The 26,555-nt window shown below is 37.4% G+C and overlaps 3 protein-coding genes across 6 annotated transcripts; 2 read left to right on the plus strand and 1 right to left on the minus strand.

Annotated features, from left to right (window-relative positions):
* Positions 1-821: 821 nt before the first annotated feature.
* Positions 822-15,554, minus strand: LOC18440609 (GTP binding Elongation factor Tu family protein). Of its 4 annotated transcripts, none has more exons than XR_016043368.1 (15): positions 15,500-15,554; positions 14,902-15,007; positions 14,553-14,762; positions 13,700-13,775; positions 13,214-13,306; positions 13,027-13,101; positions 12,452-12,556; positions 12,292-12,382; positions 12,002-12,207; positions 10,391-10,474; positions 10,131-10,196; positions 9,975-10,037; positions 9,650-9,890; positions 9,356-9,483; positions 822-1,330 (listed from the first exon to the last, which is right to left on the minus strand). XR_016043368.1 is itself a non-coding variant. In XM_011627397.3 (14 exons), exons 3-14 carry the CDS (start codon positions 14,732-14,734, stop codon positions 9,413-9,415), a joined length of 1,353 nt encoding a protein of 450 aa, XP_011625699.1. In that variant the 5' UTR covers positions 14,735-14,762; positions 14,902-15,007; positions 15,500-15,554; the 3' UTR covers positions 9,082-9,412. The 4 variants fall into 4 exon arrangements, 2 of the variants coding, with proteins under 2 accessions (XP_011625699.1, XP_011625698.1); XR_966890.3 differs by having other exon boundaries at positions 14,902-15,012; XM_011627397.3 differs by lacking the exon at positions 822-1,330 and having other exon boundaries at positions 9,082-9,483.
* Positions 883-5,189, plus strand: LOC18440610 (uncharacterized). The gene is made up of 3 exons (XM_006850748.3): positions 883-2,503; positions 2,819-3,931; positions 4,482-5,189. The coding sequence occupies exons 1-3, from the start codon at positions 1,619-1,621 to the stop codon at positions 4,902-4,904; spliced, it is 2,421 nt and encodes an 806-aa protein (XP_006850811.1). The 5' UTR covers positions 883-1,618; the 3' UTR covers positions 4,905-5,189.
* A 3,832-nt stretch (positions 15,555-19,386) lies between the features above and the next one.
* On the plus strand, positions 19,387-26,239 carry VPS11 (vacuolar protein sorting 11). Its single transcript, XM_006850746.4, has 5 exons — positions 19,387-20,016; positions 22,227-22,400; positions 22,827-23,138; positions 23,463-25,223; positions 25,618-26,239. The coding sequence occupies exons 1-5, from the start codon at positions 19,798-19,800 to the stop codon at positions 26,002-26,004; spliced, it is 2,853 nt and encodes a 950-aa protein (XP_006850809.1). The 5' UTR covers positions 19,387-19,797; the 3' UTR covers positions 26,005-26,239.
* Positions 26,240-26,555: the final 316 nt, after the last annotated feature.

The raw sequence follows: 26,555 nt of genomic DNA on the forward strand, positions 1-26,555 counted from the left end.
TTGAAAATGAGTGATATAGATAATATATTGTAAAATGCACTATTTCTGAGACTTAAAATTTTTTTATTTTTCATAATCATACAGCTCAATTTTTCAACATTAAAACTACCTTTTCTGATGAATTTTTGAAAGGCATCCATAATTCTACAGTATAAGGTTGCATTCTTGTATAAAGTTTTTCCATTAAATAAAGTAGGGCAATTTCTTTTGTAAAAGAGTTTATGTTGTTAAACTATTGTTTCTACTTTTCATTATGTTTTCAAAATCCATTTCAACTTATTTGAGTTATAGTTTTCCGGATTTGACTCAACCAAACCCCTTACCCATTTGGTGGCTAGGCTAATCGTGATAATGCCAAACAAGACCAACAAATCTAGTGCGTGTAACAAAGTTCGAGAAAAATTTTGAATTAAGTCAAATAACACAACTACCCAATTATAAAAATCTTACATACAAATATAATTATGACCTTCTTATATTAAAAATAAATTGAAATCTTACAGACAAATATAACTATGACCTTGTATTAAAAATAAATCGAAATCTTACAGACAAATATAACTATGACCTTCTTTTATTAAAAATAAATATTCTCTTTGTATACTTTTCCGGCCCTGGTCGTCGGACAAAGCCTCCCAAAAAACAGAAGAAGGCCTATGAAACGGATTCTGTTATTTTTGGCTTTAGCATCAAATGCCAAGAATACTGTCATGCACTTTTAGCTTGGAAAAATGGAATCGGCTTTTTGCCGGGTCTAAAAAGCAAATGGTACTTTTCCGGTAGAAAAACGCGTACATCTCCAAATCCAATTGTAGAGAGAATTTATGGAACGAAAACATCACACCAACGTAGATTAAAAATCCAAACACGACACATATATCACGTTTGCAAGCATGATGAGAGAGAGAGAGAGAGAGCGAGCTAAAAGAATGTAGTTACGAAACAGTGGCAACTCTTTTTACAACTTGGAAGCAAAAGGATTCAAGAAACCATAACGTGACTCATCCATTCCTGTAACGTGCACCCCAAGACTCTATTAACTCCCCATCTTTGCTTTGCTATCCCAACTCATTTAAATAGCTGTCTCCTTGGAATAATCCAACTCTGAGAATCATGAAACACTGGAAATATAGTACAAAGACAGGATACTGACTGCATTGAAAGAGATTTATGGATTCTCTCACATCAATTGAGAGAGAGAGAGACCATTACGGAGATCAAGCGGAGTCGTTTTTTGAGCGATCTGGAATTTGTGCAAGCAGGTTTAACTGAAATGAAAGAGTAACTGAATATCTAGAGAGAGGAGTCCCAGAGCGTGCAAGATGAGAGACTGCAACAGCAACAAACACTACGTCAAAAAAAGAAGTATCCGTTGTCCAAGAATAATCCACTGAAGTTCTACAGATTCATCCTGTGTTGTGCTTCCTAGAAATCGGCTACCCAATCCAGGTGAAATACCAAGCAAGCAGTCTCAAAGCTTGCCCTCGAAGGGAAGTTCGAGAAAGCACAGAGCAAAACACCATAGTAAGCATTTATAACCATTATAGGGGGGGAAACACCTAAGTAAGAGAGAAAACACACCTGAGAGTTAAGTCCTGATAGTTTGAGTAGGAGAGAGATGGACAAAGGCACACCTCAGCAAAAAGCCGAGAGCATCAGCCTGCACATAGACAAAGAACAGGCGCACCACCCAAACAACAAGAAAGACAACAAAGGATGCCAACGAGAACCACTGCCCGACCCCCAAATCAATGTCCCCTCGAGCTCTCAGTCCAACCACCATGACCATGCCCCTGAAAAGAAAATTACCCTCTTTGCCCTCCGCCTCGCCATTCTGGAGAAAATGGCAAGCGGCCTAGGCACCCTTGGCTTTATTTGGGCCACAGTGGTGCTCCTTGGTGGCTTTGCCATCACTCTCTCTCAAACCGACTTTTGGTTCATAACCACCATTCTCCTAATCGAGAGCACCCGAATCTTCAGCCGAAGCCATGAGCTAGAGTGGCAACACCAAGCCACTCGCTCCCTAGCCGAGGCCTCACGGGTCAGCTTCCGAGCATTGAAAGAGGGCTCTGGCCGATTGATTCGAGCCATGGTGCACCCCCTCTCAGCCACTAGGCTCAATGACCATGGCCGCAAAATCCAATGGCCAGCAAAGACCCAGTTGCCAGAAGCAGAAGTTCTAAGCCATCACCTTCCAGCAAGGACTTGGAAAACATCAGATGTGCCATTGTTGCCTTACGCTGGCTGGGTTTTTCTGTCTAAGAATATAAGTAGGTCCTTGTATTGGCTTCAGCTATTGTCAGCCTGTGCTTGTGTGTGTCTCTCTTTGATGAGGCTCTCAACGCAAAAGTATGGCGAAGTTTCTAAAGGAGACTCTGATAAAACAAACAGGGGATCAGCTTTGAACATCTTTTACGGGTTGGCTTTGGCTGAAGCTCTATTATTTTTGTTGGAGAAGGCCTATTGGGAGTGGAAGATCAGTCATGGCAGACTCCTTGAACAGGTAAGTTTCTATTCTTTTCTTCTTTTATCTTGGGTGAGAGGAGAAACCCCTTATTTGTTTCTTGGGAGTTCGAAGCATATCATAATCTAAGGGACCATGTGGTACTCATGTAGTCCATTTGCATTATAACTGTCCAATGACCACCTCAAAACAGGACATGACCCCAATGGTCGGTCCATCACCATTCATTATTTTATTTGATTGCTTTGAAAACTCCAATTAACAATGGTTTTACTACATGGCCCCTTGGACTATACTTACCCTTGCCTCTCTCTCTTCTTTCTTGGTTAAAAAATTTGTTATTTCTTTGAACAGGTGAATTTTGATTGTGGGTTTGACCAAATGAGTATGGTTTCAATCAAGCGCTTCTTCTATGATGCTTACTCTAAGTGTGTAAATGGGTCAATCTTTGATGGCCTGAAAATGGACCTCGTCACCTTTGCCACTGAGCTCATGTTGTCAGATTCCAGTGATGAACAGCTTGCAGGAATTCGAATTCTCGGGCGATTCTCAACTGGGAACCTTTTCTCAGATGAGACTCTAAAGAAGCTTGGAACATCATCAATGGCAATGGATCGGCTAATTGAGCTGCTTAATTGGAAGAATCCCAGAGAAGAGGAGATACGAAAGTCGGCTGCAGAGATAATATCGAAACTCGCCGGAAAAAAGCAGAATGCACTTAAAGTCGCCGGGATTCCGGGTTCCATCGAATCAATCTCTTCTTTGCTTGAAAATCCTAGCAAAGAATCACCAGAAAGCATCGACACATATGACTATTCAGAGTTTAATCTGCTGGGTCTTCAGATACTTAAGGAACTTGCTAAAGATCATGACAATTGTGGGAAGATAGGAACCACAAGAGGACTCCTACCCAAAATTGTGGAGTTTACATGGGCTAAAGATGTTTTAATGAGAGGAAATAGGACCACAGAGTCTCAGATTAGAGTGGTGAAGCGATCGTTGCAAATTTTAACGATGTTGGTTAGCTCAACTGGTATCACTGGAAAAAATTTAAGGCATGAGATTTCACAAAATGTGTTCACATTAAGCAATATTAGAGAGATCTTACAGTATGGGGAGAGTTACAGTGAATTGCAGAGACTTGGGGTGGAGATTTTAACCAGTTTGGCCATGGATGGAGAGGCCAAGGAGAAGATTGGAGGAACAGGTGGGATCTTGAGGTTGCTTGCTTCAGTGTATTTTAAGCAGGGGATAATGGCAGCAGGGGAGGCTTTGGAGATGTTGGGTTTGGAAAGCGAGGAGAATTGCAAGAGAATGGTGAGATTAGGGGTAGTGAAGGAGCTGATAGAGGGGCTGAGAAACCCTGTTCTGTCAGTGAATTCGGCTAGGGTTTTGAGGAATTTATGTGCCTATGGTGGATCTAATTGTTTTCAAGGGCTAAATGAAGTGGTAGATGCTCAACCGACGGTAAGTTATTATGTTGCCCTTTTTGACTAACAATCAACTCATAGAACCAGGATTCAAGTAAAAATTCCTAAATAGGAGCTGATAAATTTTAAGAGAATCATAAATACGCAAACTATTGCAAACCCAATTTGCAAATTTATTTAACATAGGATCCATTTTTAAATCACTAACACCTATTTTGCTCCAAATTTCCCTCTCATAACATCGGCAGGTTTATCGAACTTCTCACAATTATTTTATGATTTTTGTTCTAAATATCCAATTCTCAAAAAGAAACTCAGTAATCCTCAGATAGCCATCAAAGTTCCAAATTTCTCATAGTGAAGAAGTAAAAGGATACTAACACGGTCGGCTTTTCTTATGAAAATACTTTGGTAACTGAGCCTTAGAGACTTGAAAAGCAAGATACAAACAGAGGCTTCAAGACTGATAACTCAGAGAGTTAATATTTTGTCAATAATGGAATGAAATTCTATTGCAAACAAAAAAAAGATAATAGAAGCACCTTTTTTTTAATTTCTAACCTTACTTGTATCTCTTTTACAAGCAGGTACTCAAGATGATAATGTCAGAGGAAACCAAATCGCAAGAAGTTGCAATAGGGCTAGCCATTGAGATATTCAGATTCATGGATAAGTCACAGGTTGAGTTGGCCTTTTGGCAATCCGGTGTTAGAAAATCAACACTAGCTGGATCCCTGGTTCAGATCCTAAGAAAATACCCAAAACCCTCAATTGAAGTTCCACGGATGAGGAGGTTTGCAATAGAATTGGCAATTTGGATGATGCGACTTGAAGAAGAAAACAATAACATTTTCCAGGAATTGGGGTTAAAGGAGGAGTTGGAGAGAGTTGCAGATACCACATCAGAGCTCGAGTGTTTCAATGTATTCTCAGGGAGTGTTGGGATCAGTAGGCACCGTATCCCTATGCAAATGCTTGTGACAAAAGCATTGGAGTTATTGGGTTGTTAGTAGGATCTCTACAATGTGAATTACACCCCAAAGAAAAACCTCGAATAAGAAGTTTGAAGAGTCGGTGGATGCTGTCTCAAAAAACGATTACTATGTTAAAATTTGAATTTATTTTATTGGTTCTGAACATCCTATATGGTTATCCATTCTTTATTATTACCATATGACAAAAAAGGTGAAACAAATTGGATAGATGTTATTTTCAAGAGTTTTCATGTCAGATGCCAAATTTGATTAGGGACTCCTTATTTTTTGAGTTATATTGGGCATTCCCCAGGCATAAAAGAAGGTACATATTTTCTTGTAACCATGATGCAATACTAACATATTTTTTAATCATTGTTTAAGATAGCAATCTGTTGCTAAACTTGAGCAGGTAGACACTTTTTAGCAAGTTTATAACCTAATAGGAGTAGGATTATATGCGTGTGTTTTTTTTTTTGGGTAAGTCAGTGGCGAGAGGGCCCCTACCTTTGTAGGAATTGAGCCTAGGACGTAGCGTTGAAAATCGTCAAGCACTAACCAACTAAGCCTTGGCTCTTTTTCTGATTCTATGTGTATGTTAAAGCTAGCAAGTTCCCACTCCAATTGAATAATTTGTAACCTGAACAGGAACTCAAACTCAACATTAACTGACCAAGCCAAGTAGAATTAACATATTTGCTACAGTTAAAAACTAAGCCTTGATGTATGAGCACAAATGGGGGCAAATTAAGGCAAGGAACCTAGAGTTCTAATGGTAATTTAGAGCTCCAAGAACGGTGTCCTCATGCCATATCAAGCATACAGGAGCATTTACTAAAACCATAGTAGAGAGATTAGCATGAGTAGAAGATCCATAGGAGGATAATGGAGGCTTTGTTTTTAAGGCCAGAGAGTAAAAATTTTGCTCCGGATATGGGTTGAAAAACTTTTTTTCTGAATGGATATTGCAAAGGGAAAGAAATGGATGATTATGGAAACCTAAAAGTATCATTCATGGTCTGTTTGATAAAACAGGGTTTGAATAGTGAGAATTTTAAAAAGTTAGATAACAGCTTTGGGAGCTTTCTGTACTTCTGGATTATATACTATTCTAATATGTTCATTCTTTTGCATATTTAATTGTCAACCCCTATTTCAAAACTCTTCTAGATTTAGTATTTGGACAATTCCTGCAAAATTAGAATTTATATAAAACCAAAATAATTTCAAGCCATGGTCATGTCATTGAGGATGAGTACCCAAAATTTTCTATAGAAAACTTCAGGAACATGTTGTATATCCAATACATATATTGCATCCATAGATTTGGTGGTACAATTTTAAGGTCAATAAATATACCTATAAAAACCTATCAAAGAAGAAAAACAAATTCTATACAAGTATATAAACGGAGATGGGCTATTGGTAATCATCAAATATCAAGAAATGTTGCTACTGGATCTTAAAGAGAGGAAACACGTCAATGGATCTATGATGGAGATGTACCATAAATGGATTCTGCATGTGTACATTTGCAAAGAGACCCTGATTTTTTTGAAGAATTATGGGCCCATAAGCTAAATGTAAATTTAATTAAAAGGGAAACTCTTCTAAATGATATCTTGGCAAGCACGCCCCACAAAGTACAAAAGAAGGAGATTGATCCCAACAACTACAAAAGGTTAGCAAGACATTGATATGAAAGAGTCTACTGAAGTTTATTATCTAGTTTCCAATGCATTAGAACGAATGGGGAATGATTAGGACAGCTTCCAATCCATGCTTTGCTCTTCCACCCATTCAAATCCTTTATCCGCTTTCACCCTAGGGCGGGGACGATAATGAAGTTCTGGACTGACCTTTGGCTAGGACGACGTCCCCTCTCCCTGCGCTTTCCCAATTTCTTTCGTCTAGCAAGGAATCCCAACACCTCGATAGCTGAGCTCTTTGGCACAGTTGGAAACTCTTAACCCTGGAATCCTGATTTCCGCAGACCGCTTTGAAATGAAGTACTCCCTGCCTTTCTAGAACTCTCTTCTATTCTCCACTCCTTTTCCTTTTCACCTAATGGGGAGGACCAAATCATTTGGAGTCCGGCTACATCGGAGACTTTCTCCGTCTCCTCCTCCTATCTCCAATTCACCTTCCCCCCGCTGTTCAACCCTCATAGCAGTCCATCATCACCAGGGCCTGGACCCCTTTCATTCCTCCAAGGATACAGGTCTTCACTTGGATCGCCTATGGGACAGAGTCCTCATCGTGGACTAACTCCAAAGAAGAGGCCTTCAAACTCCTAACAGATGTATTATGTGCCAATCGGGGGAGGAAACAAATGCCCACTTGTTCATCCACTGCAACATTGCGAGCCGAATCTGGAAAGACCTGCTTCAACTTTTCGGTTGGATATGAGTGACACCAGAATTTGTCCTGCGGCTGTTTTAGCTAATAAGCTTCCTTCCATGGCCCAAATCCAGCACTATGCTTTGGAACGCAGCAGTAGCGGCCACCCGCTGGTCCTTATGGAAAGAACACAACAACAGATTTTTTAAGGGACAACATTCTCACGGTCTTTCAGTCAAGGAGTCCCATCTTATCCATGGTGATTTTATGGGCCACCAACCACAACCGTGTCGAGCTCCATTCCACCTCGGATTTTCTTCTCAACTGGACCACCATCCTCCATCATAGACCCAAGCGTGTCACCCGATCCTTCCTTTGGATTGGAGACCCCTGGAACCTGGGCACACCAAACTCAACTTCGATGGGTGGTTGTTGCGCTACCCAGGCTTGGCAGGTATCGGGGCCATTTCAGGAATAATAAAGGAATTTCTCTCCTCTTTCGCCTCCCCTATTGGTTTCACGGTTTCCACCTTGGCGAGAGCTCATGCCCTCTTGGAAGGCCTCAAACATTTCAACCCTTCTTGGAGCTCAGTTCTGATTATCGAAGGGGACTCAAGAAATGTCATTTCGTGGGCCTCACGAGAGGCTACACCACCCTGGAGGCTCATGACTATCTTTGATGAGATTTTTGAAATTTGCAGGCATATGAGGGTCTTTTGGATTCGTACTTGGAGGGAGACCAATCAAGTAGTCGACGCACTGGCTAAGCAATGAGCTTTTGTGACTTTGCCCTAACCTTTTTTGGATTGTATAGAGACCAAAACTTTGTGATTAGCTACTGTTCCTATGTAATTTTGCTTGCATAGTTTTGATTTTGCCACGTTCTCTGTGGCTTTTTGTGCCCCTGGGTTGGGCAGTTTTTGTACACTGTATACTCTTACACTTAATACAAGGTTGACAGTTTCAAAAGAAAAAAAGAATGGGCAATGGATAACTTGAAGAAAATGATTGTACAAAGCTCTTACAGAGCTTTGGAGCTTCAATGCCCATTGGATTTAGAGAGGCAGAAAAATATTTGTAGAGCTTTAGAGATTCGGTGCCCCTAAAATGGATTTAGAAAGAGAATACGGTTTGCAGAGCTTTAGATCTTCAATGCCCCCTCTAAATGGACTTATAGAGAGAAGGTAATTAACAAGTTTTTAAGCTCAGATCCCCCATGTAGATGGATTGAGAGCGAGAAGAAGATTCTACAAAGCTAAATGGAATGCATCCTTCCCCTCCTTTCTTAAAGCTTTGGAGCTTTGATATCCTACAAATGAATTTAGCGAATGGGATTAGCCCTGGAACCTGTAGAAGACTGATTTTAAGGGAGGGGTAAATTTTCAAGAGAGAGGGAGGAAGAGAGAGAGAGGAGGGATGTAGCCTAGAGAGAGAGGTCGGAGGGTGGCACAGAGACCAAACCAAAGCCCGTTAGCTTCAATTGACACAGAAGTAGAAGTCCACTTGATACAGTTTTCGAAATCATCGAAAATTCAAGTAAGACTTTGACGTTTAATGTTAGGTGGTTATTCAGATTTTAGAGGATAGGATTTGATCTTATCAAATGGGGATGAGAAACTTTTTTATTGAGATTATATTAGATTCTATAATATTCTAAAATATCTGGATATCACATGGCTATCAGACATACCCTTACTTATTGCTAGTTTGATTTGGTGAAAACTTTTGCATTTTACGTATTTTTTAAATACAAAATAAGGACAACATATCATCTAGGATAAAGCATCAGAATTGGACTCACAAACAAAACCAAATTCGCTAAAAGTAAAACTAAAAACTATAAAGTATTAATGAAATCATATAACATATCATATTATCATCATGCCTTCCTTCATGGAAGGGCGGTATCAAAGGTTATTTATTTAAATTTGGAAACCAAGGTCGCAACATGTCCAACAATAGTATATTTTGAAGGAGCAATAAATGTCACAATACTCTTCGTCAACTACAAAATTGCATTCCCAGAAAAGAAAACTTCCATGCTTGTAAACTAAAATCTACTTATGGGTTTGAGAATCATCAAAATAAATAAATTAACCACAAGCCCGTTGAGGCTACCAGTAAAAATGATTCAAATGAGGAATTACCGAGTAAATCAAACTCCACTAGACTAGACTCCTTGGTACTCTTTTTACATTTCTTAATCAGCTAATCACTTTGGAAACCACGCCTGCACCAACTGTTCTCCCTCCTTCCCTTAGAGCAAATCTTTGGCCTGCATAATCAATAATGATTATGTTTACAGAGTAGTGATATTGTAAGAGGCAACCACGCAAAATGTCAACAGTTTGAACTATCAAAGAAAAAAAGATGACACTACATAAAACTGATAAAAGTAACTCGTTTAAATTATGTAACTCATTTAAAGATACAAATAATACCTGGCTCAAGTGGGACAGGTGATATGAGCTCAAAGATAGCAGTTACATTATCACCAGGCATAACCATCTTCACATTTTCAGGCAAATCCACCTTCCCAGTAACATCTGCTGTCCTCAAGTAGAACTGAGGTCGGTAGTTTGAGAAAAATGCAGTGTGCCGACCACCTTCATCCTTGGTGAGAACATATATCTCTGCTTCAAACTTCTTATATGTCTTCACTGTACCAGGTTTACAGATAACCTGCAAACATATGTAACACCCAAGCCAATAGTTCAGTAAAAACTATTCTTCATCGACAAAAAGTATAGGTGGCACTAGCCTCACCTGTCCCCTTTGCACGTCTCCACGCTTTAAACCACGAAGAAGAAGACCCACGTTATCACCAGCCTATACAAGGGCAATACAATGTCAAGAACGGTGGAAGATGGAGCATAAAGAAACCAAATGGGGGAAAAAGAAAGGATAGAGGCCATCTTGTACTTGTCCATTATCCAAAATTTTCTTGAACATCTCAACACCAGTAACAGTGGTCTTGACAGGGCCACCCTGAGAGAAGAAAGAGAGAGAGAGAGAGAGAGAGAGTTGCATCAGTACCAGAAAGTACAAATCTTCATCATTTTGTGACAACAAATTAAATGAACAAACATAACATCGATACCAAATTACGAGCAAACATAAGCATCACCAAAAATCCATGCATGCTAATGAAATCAATTGAGCGTAAAATTTTAAAAGTTCACCTGCATAAGACCTAGGACCTCAACATCCTCTCCAACCTTAACGGTGCCCTGCTCAATACGGCCTGTGACAACAGTTCCACGGCCCTGTTGTAACAAAAAGAAACAATACCTTAATACTGACAATCAGTAGCTGCTTGCCATAAAACCCAGAAAGAAGAGACCAAAAGATCGCCAAATTCTAAAGAAGTCTCGAGCTTTAATAACTGCCTAAGCAAGAGTTGAGAACAGTGATAATTGAATATCCTTCAAAAATCATTTTATGCATCTCTACTTTGAATGGAACCATAATGAAAGAAAAAACAATTGTTATAATGAAAGATAATTCATTGATTTGACTGTGATGAAGCACGTATGAGTTCATGATAACTGATGGACTAGCTGGTAAAACTGTAAAAACATAACCAGAGAACTTAGTATGCACTTTGTGTTTGTGTGTGTGTATGTACTACTAGACATATACTTATATTCTCACAAATGAAATACTTTTGCCTATTTTAATTAGAAAAAAAATAAGAAAAAGATGAAATAGCCAATCCAAGCACAAGAGGACTAAGAAGAACTGCCCCATGTAGTAAGTGTTGAATTTGAACTCCTACAAAGCCATTGGAGAATAATGGTGCTTCAAGAGTCGAGCAAGTACGAAGTGACGGGCGAGTTGTTGAAGTTTAGGAAGTGTTGTCAGCAACATACACTAGGGGAGGAAATCCCCATATGGCAAATCCCAGCACTTTGGAAGCTAGATTTAGAAAGAGAGTGTTATTAGAACCTGACTATTCATGGAACCATTAACGGTTATCGTCCAATCAAAACCGGTCCAACCACTATTTGAATCCGTTCAGCTTCAGCCAATTAATTTTGTCTAGTTGGTCTAACCTGCCGGTCCAATGGGTCAAACATTACTTCTAATTGGTTTTCGACCAAATCATGTTTATACTTTGGATCAGACCGGCCAAGACACTGGGTCAACAGTCCGGCTGGTGCAATCCAGTCTTGGAAAAAAATCACTAGTTGAGCAGCCAAAAAATGGTAGGAAGTACTAGTTACCCGAATACAAGCTTTTGAGAGTATGATGTCAAGTAAAAGAGTAGGGTCTTGGCATTGGGATCCTTGGATCGTAGAATCAGCACATTTCGGACATTGGAGCTAAAATCTTAGCATTCCACATTTGGAGCTTGGGGCTTTTGGAGATTTCCTAGAGATGCTTAATCGGGAATCTGCAAGTTGGCATTTACAAGCTTCTGCAAATCCACTAGAATAGCAGACTCCCCAAAGAAAAGTCAGGGTTCTATCTGATTATCTCAGAATCATTATAAGCAATTTCTCTTGTCCTTTCATCAAAGAAAGCTACTCTATTAGCATGGCATAGTTGATACCATGGAGAATCACAGACATACTACAGAAGAGATATTAGTCCTCCAGAATCTCTAGCACAAGTTGTTAGCCAATAATGGGTATCCATTACAGGTTCAAGCATGTGGGAGATACTATCTACATCATAATACTTATGATGTAAACAGAACTTACATCGCATTATTATCTCTAAGAAATGAAATCTAATCATTAGTACAAGCAAAATTTAACGGAGTACTCTTATGCTGGCAAAAGACATACCTGAATTGAGAAAACATCTTCGATTGGCATGAGGAAAGGCTTGTCTAGCTGCCGAACTGGTTCAGGAATGTAAGAATCCACAGCATCCATCAGTTTCAAAATAGCCTGCTTTCCTATCTCTTCATTTGTCCCTTGTAATGCAGACAGAGCTGAGCCCCGAACAATTGGAATTTCATCACCAGGAAACTTGTAGAAGCTAAGCAGCTCTGGAAGAAACAATTCAACATGTAAAGCCCTTGATAATTCTAAACATGAAGTTCAAATTAGACTATCAAGAGAGTCAGGCATACCACGAAGCTCCATTTCTACAAGTTCCAGAAGCTCTGGATCATCCACGGCATCAACCTTGTTGAGAAAGCACACCAATGATGGTACACCAACCTGAATTTGAGTGTGTTAGCTGCTATCCTACAAGTTTTAAGCAGAATGGCATGAAAATTTGTAACCAACCTGGCGAGCAAGGAGAATATGCTCCTTCGTTTGGGGCATTGGTCCATCTGGAGCTGATACCACGAGGATGCCCCCATCCATTTGTGCAGCACCTGTAATCATGTTCTGCAGCTCAACCAATACAATATTAACATATGCTGATCATAACCAAAAGTCCAGAATAATGGAAAAAGCTTTCATCCAATAAATGTGAGTCTCAAATATAAACAGCTCAAACATATATAATCGTGGTCTTTTTCTTCTTTATAGAGAAGAAACGAAGATGCCATTCACTAAACCAGCTCGAACCAAGAACGCTTATGGACTTAATTTTCTTAATCAATAGGCAATACAAATGAAATTAATTACTAATACATGACCTTGAGAAATTTGGCTCTGATGATATAGCAGACAGATAAACTATTTTAAAGAAGTTTAGGGTTGTCAAAAATGTAATGCCACGACATAAAAGCACTGTCAAACTTACGTTTTCATCAACTAAAGAAAAATGAACAATATTATGTGAACATACATCCAACTTTTAGATAAAGACATGGCATAGAATATTTGAAACCTAAATGCACTGGAGAACTTACTTTTACATAGTCTGCATGTCCAGGGCAATCTACATGTGCATAGTGGCGCTTGGCAGTTTCATATTCCACATGAGCCTGCATAATCAAATTAGATTCGAAATAACTCACAATGCAAGTAAAGCTGCAATTAACTTGACTTTGAATGACATTCTTAAGATACTCCATCAACAAGAAAAAAGTACTCAACAGTTGCAATGGTAATCCCTCGGGCTTTCTCCTCTGGAGCTTTGTCAATCTCATCAAAGGCGACAGCCTTTGCTTTTCCTTCTTCTGCTAACACCTGAAATAATGAAACGGTACAGCACAATGAAGCATTTCCAACAAAAACCAATGCCAATGTTAACCTGGTGGTTTTTGAGTTTTACTCCTAAATTACATTGAGGCATAAGTTATGGTAACTAAAAATATCAGATTATACGTGGACATATAAATTTCAAGCAAGGTTCACTTATAAATAGATACGAAATCATATTTCCAAATCGCGGTCCAACCAAGGTCAACAGAAGTCAGTATCAACTAGTGGCATTCGATTTTTTCTTGTAACTTCCATCAAGGCATAAGTTATAATAACTAACAATCAGATATACACATGAATCCATACAGTTCAATCAAAAAACCATTTGATTTATTTCTTGATAAACAGGAAACCAACTTTCAAAAATTATAATCCAACCTTCGTGATAGCTGCAGTGAGTGTAGTTTTCCCATGATCAACATGTCCAATGGTGCCAACATTTACATGAGGTTTCCTGTAACAACAACCACATGTAGATACTTCATTAACAATACTTCAAAAAGAAATAGGTGCATTTCCCAAAAACTCCCTTCATAAAAAGTTTAAATAAGAGTTGGTTCTTAGCATGGGAATGCACACTCATTCCACATTTGCTAAATCGTGTCAAAAAGAAGAGTCAAATGTTAAAAAGAAAAACAAATCAAAAAAATATGCTAAATCAGGCCAAAAAGAAAGTCAGTGTTAAAAACAAAAATAAATGCAAGAATTTGGTTATGCACAAGGAGGAAGTGCCTTAAAGTTAATGTACCCCTAATTCTCATCCATGAGAATTAAATATCTCCAAGAAAAAACCAAAAATAATAACATTCAGCTCTTCCCAACAACCAGAAAAAACATGAGTTTTAACCTTACTGAAAAACCAACAATGCCTAACGGATGAAAATTGCATCTAGGGTAATGCATGTTAGAACCAACTCAGTCAGTAAAACTACATATCCAAAAAAACAAAAATGCAGAGTTGAAAACTACATTGAAGTGGAAAGAAAATGAAGTAGAACCATGTTCACAAAATGCATTTAGTAAAATACATTATTTGTTCTATTGACAATTTAATTCTAGAAAAATATTGAAGTGGAAAGAATATGGCTAGTAACGCTAGTTCCATGTCCATGACATACTAAGGACATGCAAGAGATGAAGAGACACTAAAAGAATCATAAAATACACATTGATAAAAATCAAATGTATATTACCACAAATCAAATGAGGGAATTTTTTATATCAAACTTACGTGCGAGTAAATGTGGCCATCGATTTGCTCCACCAGAACCCACCAATAAAGCTACTACTGACCCCATTCTTCAGCTCTGGAACAACCGGGGAATCTAAAACAGCTCCTCTGCAACAGGAACTAATGGGAGAAGAGAAACCCAACAAGCGTTTTGTTGCCTGATATCTAAGAGCTGCAGCCATGTGGAACCCCACTACAAAACCTTTTGAGCTGAAAGAAATGATGTTTTCTTTTAATTCAGAAGGCAATAGGTTCAAGAGGACAGACTTTTTTCTTTTTATAAGGAGGATAAGTGTTTTCCTTGAAAAGCAAGAAGGAAGTTGTGAAATGGAAGTCCAGTTAAACATACTTGTGGATTCTATTAGTCGGGGTACTTCAGTTTTGTTCCCTATATATGCAATATATCTTCCAAATACTTTACAAGTATACATTACTTGGCTCCATTGCCTCAATTCCTGACCTATAAATAACCAAAATTCAGTGAAAAGTTACAGTAGATCAAACTTGCATGACTAGAAGCGAAATAAACCCACATTTATCTCGAAACAATTGTAATAATAGACCGAAATACAAGAAGAAAAAAATCACCACTCCATGGTAAAACCAACTTTCAAGAGCCGAAAAGTCAGAAGTAAGAACAGCAAACTAACAAAAAAAGTCAGAACTTGCATTATCTTGCACAACAAACTCCATGGATCCAATTTATCAAATGAAATACTCTCTATCAAACCTATCACATATTCATCAGACTTTACAGTCCAAAACACATGGAAAATGAGAAACATAATAGGGTTTTCCGTCTGTGCGCTGTTTACATTGATTTTGGCATCAAACGATTCGGCAAATCGTGATGATTTTAACGATGATTTCAGAAATTCTAATCAGTAGTCACGGAATTACAAAATCCTGACGGAATGGAAACCCTAGAAAGATCAGTGAATACTTACGCGGAGAGGGTCACTGGAGTCTTTATCCTTATTGAAACAGCAGCCAAACCCCTCCAGGGTTTATGAAGGATCTGCGATCGCTATATATAGGCAATTTAATAATTTGGAAAAACAAATATCATTTAAATGGCTAAACTACCTCAAAAATTTGTTAAGGTGGTCAAATGAAACAGAGTTTTAAACATGGTAGTTACTTAGAAAACACCATTCCCTTTAAGTACCTCTGCTTTTTTTTTTTTTTTTTTTTGGTAGAATAGTGAGGTTTGTACAAAGTGCTCACCTTATACCAAATGAGCAAGGGGCATCTCTAAATTTTGTCGAAAGATGTAATTCTGATGACATAAACATTACCAAGGCTTGAATGTTTTATTATTACAAATTTTACAATTTCAGTGGATATCGATTAGATTTATAAATACTTAAAAATATTAAAAAAAAATCCAAATAATTAGTTAATTTTTAGGATTTCAAAAAAAACTTTTTTTAAAAAAAATAATATATACAACTTAAGGTTGAGATGATAATTTTGAAAGTTTTCAAACTTCATGACACACTTCTCAGTTGGAATTTTGAGGTACACCTTACTTGTTACTTCTATATTGTAAGGTTGCAGCCTTATATAAACTTCATCCTTTAGAAATATAGGAATAAACATTCACCAAAAAATTCATATTAATATTTTTAAAATACAATATAAAATTGATTTTTCACCATTAGACATGACTTTGTGAAATCTCAACCATTGGAAAACGAGATTTAGATTTCCAACAACCAGTATTTTAACCGTTAATACCTAATTAAGAGTATAGTACTGGTTTTTTTCTTTCTACTTTTTTAATATGTGCGCATTTTGGTACTCACTAGCTTTTCTAATAAACATTAGAATGCCATGTTATATTGTCGGTAACGTGCAAAGTGAGAACTGAGGACTAAATGAGTTTTTGTGGAAATGGTCAAGATAAAAGCTCAGCTGCAAATAAAAATAGTAATAATAATAAAAATAATAAAAATCATGTCTCAAATATCACATGAACATACAAATTGATCGCCTCTCACCTTGCCAATTATGGATTCAAAATCTCAAGGCTTAAAAATAGTGTATTTTATAAAATATTATCTCGATCATCAATTTCCAAATGCTTACAGGTCCATGAGACTTCGTCATTTCTAGAGCTTCGACTTTCATTATCCAATGTGGAAATAGTTTATCAAATCATCGTTGTTTTCGATGTATAAAAATATAGTTTCCATTGAGGTGCAACTTTATTTATTTTTCCTCAATGGTACGTCTGGTTTGTATCAAATTGTTTTACAAAAAACATTTTTATATGATAAAATTATCTTATATGATTAAGTGTGGATATATTTTTACATCAATTAGTTATGAATTAGTGTGAAAATGTGTGCTAATACTATTTTGTATGAAAATATTTCCACACTTGACCACATAAGAGAATTTTTTTTTTGTAAAAAAATTATCTATAAAATAATTTCACACGAACCAAACGTGCCCTAAAAGCTTGAGTATGTGCTTTACACAAACCACATCTAATTTTTATTTGCCAATGTCCAACGTCTTTCTAAATTTGAAACTGACATTATGTTTTAATGCTTTTCATTTGCTCTACTAGGTACAGAATTGATTTTTGAAAAATACATTTACCTTGCATCTACTAGGGCATACCAAGGGGTGAACATGTGTATTTGAATAAAGAAAACAATCTTTTTTTTAGGAGGGTAGTTTAAGGAGGATGGTTCATCTATCTTTAACAAAAATAGAATATAAGACGTCATATTGTGATGTCTTTCTCCACCTACCCCTAAGTCCATTCATAATAAATAAAGATTCTATCACTAAACACAAAAGTGCAGAACAAGTGACCTCGAAAGAGATTAGTAAGAACTGAACACATTACAAGTAGATTTAGGCATAAGCGATGCATTAGCATCGGTTTGCTCAACTTTGATTAATGATTACTGCTTTGGGTGAGGTTTGTATTGAGCCGAGGCTCTAAACAATCAAATTAGAGCCTACCTTCAAATAGTATCAAGAAGTATGGTTTCAATACTGGAAAGTTTTGTGATAGCCTTAAATTATATTTTCACCTTTAGTTATAAAATTTCAAGCTTAAAAAATAGTGTAGATCGAACAAATATATGAAAACTTGAAATTATTGAAAATTGACGGTCAAAAAATGCATTACAAGATGCACTGCTTTCAAAACTTGAAATCTGTTTTTTCTTCTCATGTTCATGCATATTGATGTCGAGATGATCAATTTGATGATATTTGGGCATCAAAATAACATCTTCTAGTGAAAGCTTTGAGGTAGGCTCTAATTTGATTGTTTAGAGCTTAGGCTCTATGTAAACTTTTCCCTTTATCTTTTTGTACATAGAAGTGACAATCATTTTTACCTTTAAATTTCAGAATGGGTGGTTGTAAGCGTGTTATTGAATAACTACAAAATTTTAAATTTTTTTTTTCAAACTTCGTTGATTCACCTCAAGACATCAAATTTGACATCTAATGTGTAGAAGTGATCATGACCTATATGCATTAATGACATTGACACTCAAGTTTGTACTTTATAACGATTACTGATAAGCTTAAGGGTCACTCCACCCCGCAAGAGCATATCAGATATTCATTGATAAAACCCTTTTAATATTATTTTATTTGGAATTACTTTAGAATTTTTTAGGATATTGGAGTTAAAAATGTACCCGCATTACCGTAAACACCAACCTAAAAACATTGACATGCATTTTTATATAAGCAGAAAAAAATAGCATACTGACATGAGAGAATCTAATTTAAGATCCAAGTGTCTACAACATAGAAATTTAATTAGGAAATTTACATAAATACCACTTGTATTTTGCATAATAAAACTTGTGCTTAGTATCCAGCATCTCATGCTCATGAATACTTATTTAACTTAATCACATCTATAGAGAGGCCAATAACGTGGTGGATGTGTTGGCTAAGCGGGATACATTATTAAAATCTATTGTTGTTTTTTATTATTTGATTTAATTTTACTATGCTTTGTAACCTATTTTTAATCAATAAACATTCGTATTCTTGTTAATAAATTATACTCTGGTTGATATATATATATATATATATATATATGGAAAAATATCTTGTCAGCCCAAAGGCGTACCGCTGTAGTAAACGGCAACGACTTAGATTGAATCTGAGCTGATCTAATGATTCCAAATGTCTAGAGTATTTGAATTTTTTTTTTGTTCTACAGATCAGATTGATTTGAAATTTGGAACTTATGCACATAAAAAAATAGGTGAATTTTCAAAAAATATAAAAAAATATTTTATATGAAAAAATTGACCAAGATATCCCTATAAAGTTTTGAGGGTATTTTGGTCTGTTTTGCTGATTGTTTGTTTTGTATTTTTATTAGGTGTGTATTGGTGAGAATAATATACACTTAAAATTTCAGGTGATTTGGTTCTATAGAAAAAAATTAAAATTAAAATTAAAACAAGAAAAGAGGTTGTAACCGTCAAATCGGCTCAGATTCAATCTGGGCCATTGGCGTTTACTGTATCAGTCAGTTAATGAGCGTAGTGAATCTACTCCACATATATATATATATATATATATATATATATATATATATATATATATAGGATCCTCCCTCACCTATGTGTGTAGGACCCAAAATGATTACCATTACAGTCGACATGGATCTCTAAAAAAATTATCACACGAGTATGTGACTTGACTTTTCTATAGATCCGTATCAAATTTAATAGTGATCCTTTGAGGTCCTCTAAATACGAATAGAGAAGGGTCCTATATAATCATTTATCTTTCATATATAAATATATATATATATATAAAAAACTCCTCGAACTTTAGGGGATTTGAAATCATCGTGTAAGGCAATGACCTTATTTGTAAAGATAAAAAATATTATATTTTTATTATTTTCAAAGGCATATCGATCTACGCTATCGAATTAAAATGATTATGACAGTAAAGTTGAGGATTTATATAACATTTTTTTACTTTTCAAAATTTCCAAGTAGCAACTCGGGTCTTTTCCCATAGGGAATGGATAAACCCCTCGATCGGCAAAAACATCGAGAACGAAAGAGCGAGAACGAGTGAGCTTGGTCTCACACTGCTTGAAAAATGGCAACATCGAGCCATCGAGGATTCTAAGAGAGATACTCTCTCTCTCTCTTCTGAAAATATATTGGAATTCAAGGGCGATCTAGGGCACCTTTCACTCGAATTTTCCCCCTCTTTTTCATTGCCTGCAGAGATGTACCAGTGGAGAAAATTCGAGTTTTTCGAGGAGAAGTCCTCAAAGTGCTTGATCCCATCAGAGATTGAAGGTAAAATCGAGTGTTGCTCAAGTGGAAGGGGAAGGATCGCAGTTGGTTGTGACAATGGCTCTGTTCATTTGTTGGATCGCGGCCTCAAATTGGGTTACAGTTTTCAGGCTCACGCCATGTCTGTACTCTTTGTTCAGCAGCTCAAGGTAAAGTCTAACGGAGATTCGTTATGCTATTTTTAATTGAAGTGTAAATTAGGAAAATCTCTAACGGAAGTTTGTTATTTTTCTGTTGATTGAGGTGAAATTCGTTGTTTAACTTGAGCTATTTTGCATCCTTTTACCCCTTGTTTCCCAATCAGCAATGACTTAATTCTTCCATGAATTTCAATTTCAACGATAGTTAACCAGTATACTTATGTGATTATGTGCTCTGATGATGCGAAGGAGGATTGCTTTCTCTTTTAGGGTTTGTTAATGAAACAGATTTACATATTATTATTATCATTAATTTTTTGCTTCTTTTGTGTGTGTGTGCGTGCTCATGCTTTTGTTTTTGTTTTGTGATCGTGTGAGACATGTCAAATTGTCTTAGTGAAACATGAGATGAAGCTTAAAATTCATGAACACCATCTTTCTTTTGTTTTCTGATTTTTTTTTTCCGGAATATGTGTGGGTCATGTTTTATTCATTGTTTATTGGTTATATGGAGGTCTCAATGTGAATTGCATCTTCTTTTTTTATTTATTTATTTGTGTAGAAAATAAAATGCAACTATTAAGGAGTTTCAATATTGTTAGGTTTTCTCCTTATGTGAGCTAAAAATGATCTAGGTAAATGCTCTATTAATGATCTCTGGCAAATGCTTGTGTTTGAACTTTGAACCACTGGCCTTACCCAAAAAAACAAAAAAAAAAAGAAAAAAGAAAAGAAAGAACAACCGATGGCTTGTTCGGGTGGTTGAGGATTGCAGTGTTTGGGGATGGGAGGTTGTCAGAGTTTGTAGAAAAATTCATAAGAGTAGATTTTGATATTTGTCTGGAACTGGCAAGTATTGACATCCATTGCAAATGTTCTTCAGATCCTTACCTTGGTTTAACCCTATCACTGTATTGTAGAAAGTAATGGTTTGTATATTGTTGGAGTTGATGTCCTAGAGGGGATCAAACACTAAGATAATCGCATTAGAGGGCTAAATGAGGTTGTGCTGAAGTGAATCTATGACATGGTCTTTGTCGGAAAAATGTGGTCCTTCATGAGTGGAATCCCTTTAACAATTGACTTTATAGAAATGATTGAGAGTTAGGTTGCTTAAAAAGCTTATTGGTTAGCCATTGACCATGTGTTTTCTTGAAAGCCAGAGCTAATCAACTCCCTGAAGGGCAGAGGTTGAGGGCCTTGAGAAGAGTTTAGGGTAAGGCACCACCAAGATTTTGGGATTGTACTGGCTTGGATTGCTTCATACGTCATGCACGAGGATATTATGATCCAGGGAAATTATTGAGGTTTTTAGGTATAGGGAGTTGAGGATTCTTTTTCATCTTTAGTGAGATGATATAGGAAAAAAAAGAAAACAAATGGATGGAGGAAGTTAGTTACTAGAAAATGCTAAAAGGAAAGGATTGAACGACTTCCTGTGTTTGAGGTGGTGCGATGGGTTGTGGGCTTCCTGTATTTGAGGTCTTGATGGAGCTTCTCTAATTCTATCCCATGTGAAGAGGACTGGATCATTCCATGAGTATTTTTCTTTGGTTTCTATGTGGGGAGAAAAGGGAGCGTGGGATTAAATGAAGGGCTTTTTTTTTTAATAAGATCAAGGGCTTAGGCTTGGGGATTCTATAGGTTAGTATTTCCAAAGAATGCACACAGGGTTGGACTTTAAGGTAGAGGTGGCACTTTAGGTTCGACCTCGACCCAAATTTTGTCTTTTTTTTTGTTTTGTTTTTTCTTTGGGGGGGGTTGTTGGGAGGACCCAGAGTCGACCCGGAAATCAATTCGGGTCGACCACACGACCTGAGTCAATCTGTTTTTGTAATATTGGTAGTGTATTGATTTAATTAAGGTTTTGATTAATTAAGTTATTATTAAATATTTAATTAACATTTAATATGTGAGTTTGTGCGTTCTTCGCGGTTGATATAGTTTTGATTGACGAGACTAGAGGCGGCATCAAGATTCCTGAATTGCATGCTGATTATTGATCATGTACATTCGTCGGATTTGCAGTAATGTGGATTAAGCCCTCTAATGAATATTTCATATAGATTCGTGATATATAATATAATGTTCTCATTTGAGAGGTAGATGACGTTTTCGTGATATTTAGGTTCGCTTAAAAAGATTATTGAATAGCATCCATGTGAGATTTCTTGTCTCTCATTTTTATAATAAATTATCTATATTGTTTTATGTATCAGCAACGCAATGTCCTATTAACTGTTGGCGAGGATGAGTCTGCATCACCTCAGCTATCAGCTATATGTCTCAAAGTCTTTGATCTTGATAAGATGGAACCAGAGGGTTCAAGCACCAGCAGTCCTGTTTGTGTTCAAATATTGCGGATTTTCACCAACCAGTTTCCTGCAGCAAAGGTATCATTCAGTCAGTTCCAAGTTAATATTCCTTTATATTCTCATGGAAGCACGGTTGTTTTTCTTGTTCCTGGTGTGGTAACAATTATCACTTATGAGCATTTCTTGGTGAGGTAATCTCAATGGAAAGTGAAAAGGGTGAGAAATTTTTATGAAATAGTACATTTCTAAATAAAGTAGAATAGAGAGACATTGAGTATCTTTAAGCATATAACTTCTACTTCTAGAGTTTACATTTTTGTATTACTGCATGACTTGACTTCTATTTTTGGGAGGATACAGTCACCATTGGTTCGAGTTTGTTTCGTATTGTCAATTTGAATCCTATCCTCTTTCTGGTTTTGTAACCAATAAAATTTTGCGAGCAGATCTGAGGATAAAGCATGTCACTCTGGATGGGTTCTGAATCTCTGTATGCTAACGCAGATTACATCCTTTCTAGTTCTTGAAGAGGCTCCCCCAATATTACTTATCTCTATAGGATTGGATAATGGCTCCATTTACTGCATCAAAGGTGACATTGCTCGTGAGCGTATCCAGAGGTTCAAGTTACAGGTCGGGTCTACCTCGGACTCTGTTACTGGTCTTGGATTTCGGGTCGATGGCCAAGCTCTTCAGCTATTTGCTGTTACCCCTTCCTCAGTGAGTTTGTTCAGCATGCAAGACCAACCACCAAAGAAGCAAACATTAGATCAGATTGGATGTGAAGCTAATAGTGTTACAATGAGTGATCGTCAGGTAAAGAGTTCTGTGCCCTTCTTCCAAACATTAAGTCCCCCAACTGCTTCTTAATATGCAAAGGCTATGTGTGTGTGTGTGTGTGTGTGTGTGTGTGTGAGAGAGAGAGAGAGAGAGAGAGAGAGAGAGAGAGAGAGTTGGGTTCATGTCCTGTTCTGGTGGCTTTCTCTCTCTCTTAAACCATCGTTCATCATTTCATTGGATGGTGATGGGCCCCAAGGGGCTATAAATGATATCATGGCCCACTGTACTATATATAGTATACATTCCTTCCATCCATCCTTTCGTACTCAGGATAATATATTGCCTTCCTCATCTGATTAGGAACTAGTAATTGGCAGACCTGAGGCTGTCTACTTCTATGAAGTCGATGGGAGGGGTCCATGTTGGGCGTTTGAAGGAGAGAAGAAATTCCTTGGTTGGTTTCGCGGGTATCTTTTAGCTGTGATATCAGACCAAAGAGGCAACAAGAACACTTTCAATGTATATGATCTCAAGAACCGATTGATTGCCCATAGTATTGTTGTTGGAGATGTTTCACATATGCTTAGTGAATGGGGTAACATAATCCTTATAATGAGTGACAAGACTGCCTTATGTATAGGTGAGAAGGATATGGAAAGCAAGTTAGATATGCTTTTCAAGAAGAATCTTTATGCTGTTGCAATCAATCTCGTTCAGAGTAACCAAGCAGATGCTGCTGCTACTGCTGAAGTTCTTCGAAAATATGGGGATCATTTGTATGGGAAACAAGATTATGATGAGGCCATGTCTCAATATATTCTCACCATTGGCCAGCTTGAGCCCTCCTATGTCATCCAAAAGTTTCTTGATGCACAGCGTATATATAACCTCACCAGCTACCTGGAGAAATTGCATGAGAAAGGATTGGCTTCAAAGGATCACACTACCCTCCTTCTTAATTGCTATACCAAACTCAAAGACGTGGCAAAATTGGATGAGTTTATAAAAGGTGAAGAAGATGGGGTCAGAGAGCACAAGTTTGATGTTGAAACTGCGGTTAGGGTTTGCCGTGCGGCTGGATACCATGAGCATGCAATGTATGTTGCAAAGAAGGCAGGGAGGCACGAATGGTACTTGAAAATATTACTTGAAGACCTCGATAGATATGATGAGGCTTTGGAGTATATATCAAGCCTCGAACCAAACCAAGCTGAAACCACATTGAAAGAGTATGGTAAGATTCTTGTGGAGCATAAGCCATTTGAGACAGTTGAAATACTAATGAGGCTTTGCACTGGAGATGGTGAATCAGGGGAGGAGGCCTCAAACGCGTTGTACCCATCGAAGCTGCCTTCCCCTACCGATTTTATGAGCATTTTCATACACCAGCCAAAGTCTCTAATGGAGTTCTTCGAGAAGTATACCAATAGAGTGAAGGAATCACCAGCTCATGTAGAAATCCACAATACCCTCTTGGAGCTATATTTGTCTCGTGACTTGAGCTTTCCACTGATAACTCAAGAAGGCTTGATTACGGATGTTAATAACATTAAACAGTCTGTCCCTTTGAACACTGTTACGACAGGAGTTTCCATCAGCGGTGACAATAAATACAAAGAGAGAGATCGGCTTCAGAGACTTGAGAAAGGATTGGGCTTGCTCAAAAGTGCATGGCCGTCACATATGGACCAACCCATGTATGATGTTGATCTCGCCATCATTCTTTGTGAGTTGAATGGGGTCAGAGAGGGCCGCTTGTTTCTGTATGAGAAGATGAAATTGTATAAGGAAGTGATATCATGCTACATGCAAGACCATGATCATGAAGGATTGATCACGTGTTGCAAGAAACTTGGGGATTCAAGCAAGGGTGGGGACCCATCACTTTGGGCAGATGTGCTCAAGTATTTTGGTGAGCTTGGAGAAGATTGTTCCAAAGAAGTAAAGGAGGTGTTAGTGTACATAGAGAGGGATGACATTTTGCCACCCATCATTGTTCTTCAAGCTCTGTCAAGGAATCCATGTCTCACCCTTTCGGTTGTCAAGGATTACATTGCGAGGAAGCTCGAGCAAGAATCGAAGCTGATAGAAGAGGATCGCAAGTCCATCGAGAAGTACCAGGTGAGTTCACCTTAGTCATTAAATGACATAGCAAAAAATCCTATCATCTAAGACTGCTTAATACCTCTGCCGCATATGTGATTTTCTCACTGATATCTTTATTTTGAACTTTGTAGTTATGATTACAGTGAAAAGTATTAGTTGCATATCAAATCTTTGATTTCAGAAAGATTCTCAACTGAGTCGTTCTCTCTCACCCCCCCTTTATTTTTTCCTTAAATTCCTGAACAAAGAAGGCTGATTATCTTTTTTAAAGGGGTAGCCATCGACTTATAGATGACTGAATTGCAGACTCACTTATTAGGTGATCGAGAAGAAGGAAATCTCCTTCACTTGTATGTAATATGTACCCAAAAGCACGGACAAACTTATTTTGCTTTGTTTTATGATGCAGGAAGAGACGTCTGCCATGAGGAAAGAAATAAATGAGCTGAGGACGAATGCGAGGATCTTTCAACTGAGCAAATGCACTGCATGCACATTTACCTTAGACCTTCCAGCCGTTCATTTCATGTGTATGCATTCTTTTCACCAGCGATGCCTCGGTGACAATGAGAAGGAATGCCCAGTCTGCGTGCCACAATACAAAAGCCTTACAGAGATGAAGAGGAGCTTAGAACAAAATGCCAAAGACCACGATAGGTTTTTCCAGCAAGTGAGAAGCTCGAGTGACGGGTTTTCTGTGATTGCAAGTTATTTTGGAAAAGGGGTTGTGAGCAAAACTGGTGATGGCCCCCCTGCCGTATGTAGAACTGGTAGCAATCGTTCCGATGGATTGTAAGAGTGTGTTTAGCTAATAAAAGGAGATCAGGTTATGTATGTGCTTTTTCTGTAACTTTTTGTGTTGATTTAATTGTCCGTTTGATGCTGTTGCATCAAATAATTGATTTTTTCTGAAGGATTGATTGGTTGTTGATCTCAAGAATTGGGCTTGGGCTTGGACTTGGTTGTTTGAGGCCTTGACATTGCAACACTGCATCGAATCGAAAAAAAGAGTTGCTTTCCATTTTGCGAAATCCAATTATGTATAGCATTGGTAATTAAGGAAGATGGTGGATATGTAAATAACTGTTTGCTTTTCATGTGACGTGAAATGGGTGGGAGGACTGGTATCTTTGTGTATGTGGTGTCTCTATGGTTCAACTTGCAGATATTGGTTTTCTGGGAAATATTTTCTGGAATATCTTTAAAATATTTTGTGAAGGAACTTTTTTTTTTTTTTGAACGGAATATTTTGTGAAGTTCCTCATCTTAATTTCCAAATAAATATTAATTAGAAAAAAATTATAAAAGGCTCATTTGTGGAATAAGTACTAACACATCTTAAAAAAA

This window comes from Amborella trichopoda, chromosome 1 (assembly GCF_054954075.1).
Source record: "Amborella trichopoda isolate Santa Cruz 75 chromosome 1, AtrichopodaSantaCruz75HAP2 v2.0, whole genome shotgun sequence".
NCBI classification, from domain to species: Eukaryota; Viridiplantae; Streptophyta; class Magnoliopsida; order Amborellales; family Amborellaceae; genus Amborella; species Amborella trichopoda.

Bases quoted from the DNA above. Each gene is read 5' to 3' on its own strand.
- LOC18440610 (XM_006850748.3), top strand. From the start codon at position 1,619: ATGGACAAAGGCACACCTCAGCAAAAAGCCGAGAGCATCAGCCTGCAC. The intron at 2,504-2,818 runs GTAAGTTTCTAT...TTCTTTGAACAG, and splicing joins ATGGCAGACTCCTTGAACAG to GTGAATTTTGATTGTGGGTT. The intron at 3,932-4,481 runs GTAAGTTATTAT...TTTTACAAGCAG, and splicing joins TGGTAGATGCTCAACCGACG to GTACTCAAGATGATAATGTC.
- LOC18440609 (XM_011627397.3), bottom strand. From the start codon at position 14,734: ATGGCTGCAGCTCTTAGATATCAGGCAACAAAACGCTTGTTGGGTTTC. The intron at 13,776-14,552 runs GTAAGTTTGATA...TTGTTGTTACAG, and splicing joins ATGGCCACATTTACTCGCAC to GAAACCTCATGTAAATGTTG. The intron at 9,484-9,649 runs GTATTATTTGTA...TTGATTATGCAG, and splicing joins ACCTGTCCCACTTGAGCCAG to GCCAAAGATTTGCTCTAAGG.
- VPS11 (XM_006850746.4), top strand. From the start codon at position 19,798: ATGTACCAGTGGAGAAAATTCGAGTTTTTCGAGGAGAAGTCCTCAAAG. The intron at 20,017-22,226 runs GTAAAGTCTAAC...TTTATGTATCAG, and splicing joins TCTTTGTTCAGCAGCTCAAG to CAACGCAATGTCCTATTAAC. The intron at 25,224-25,617 runs GTGAGTTCACCT...TTTATGATGCAG, and splicing joins AGTCCATCGAGAAGTACCAG to GAAGAGACGTCTGCCATGAG.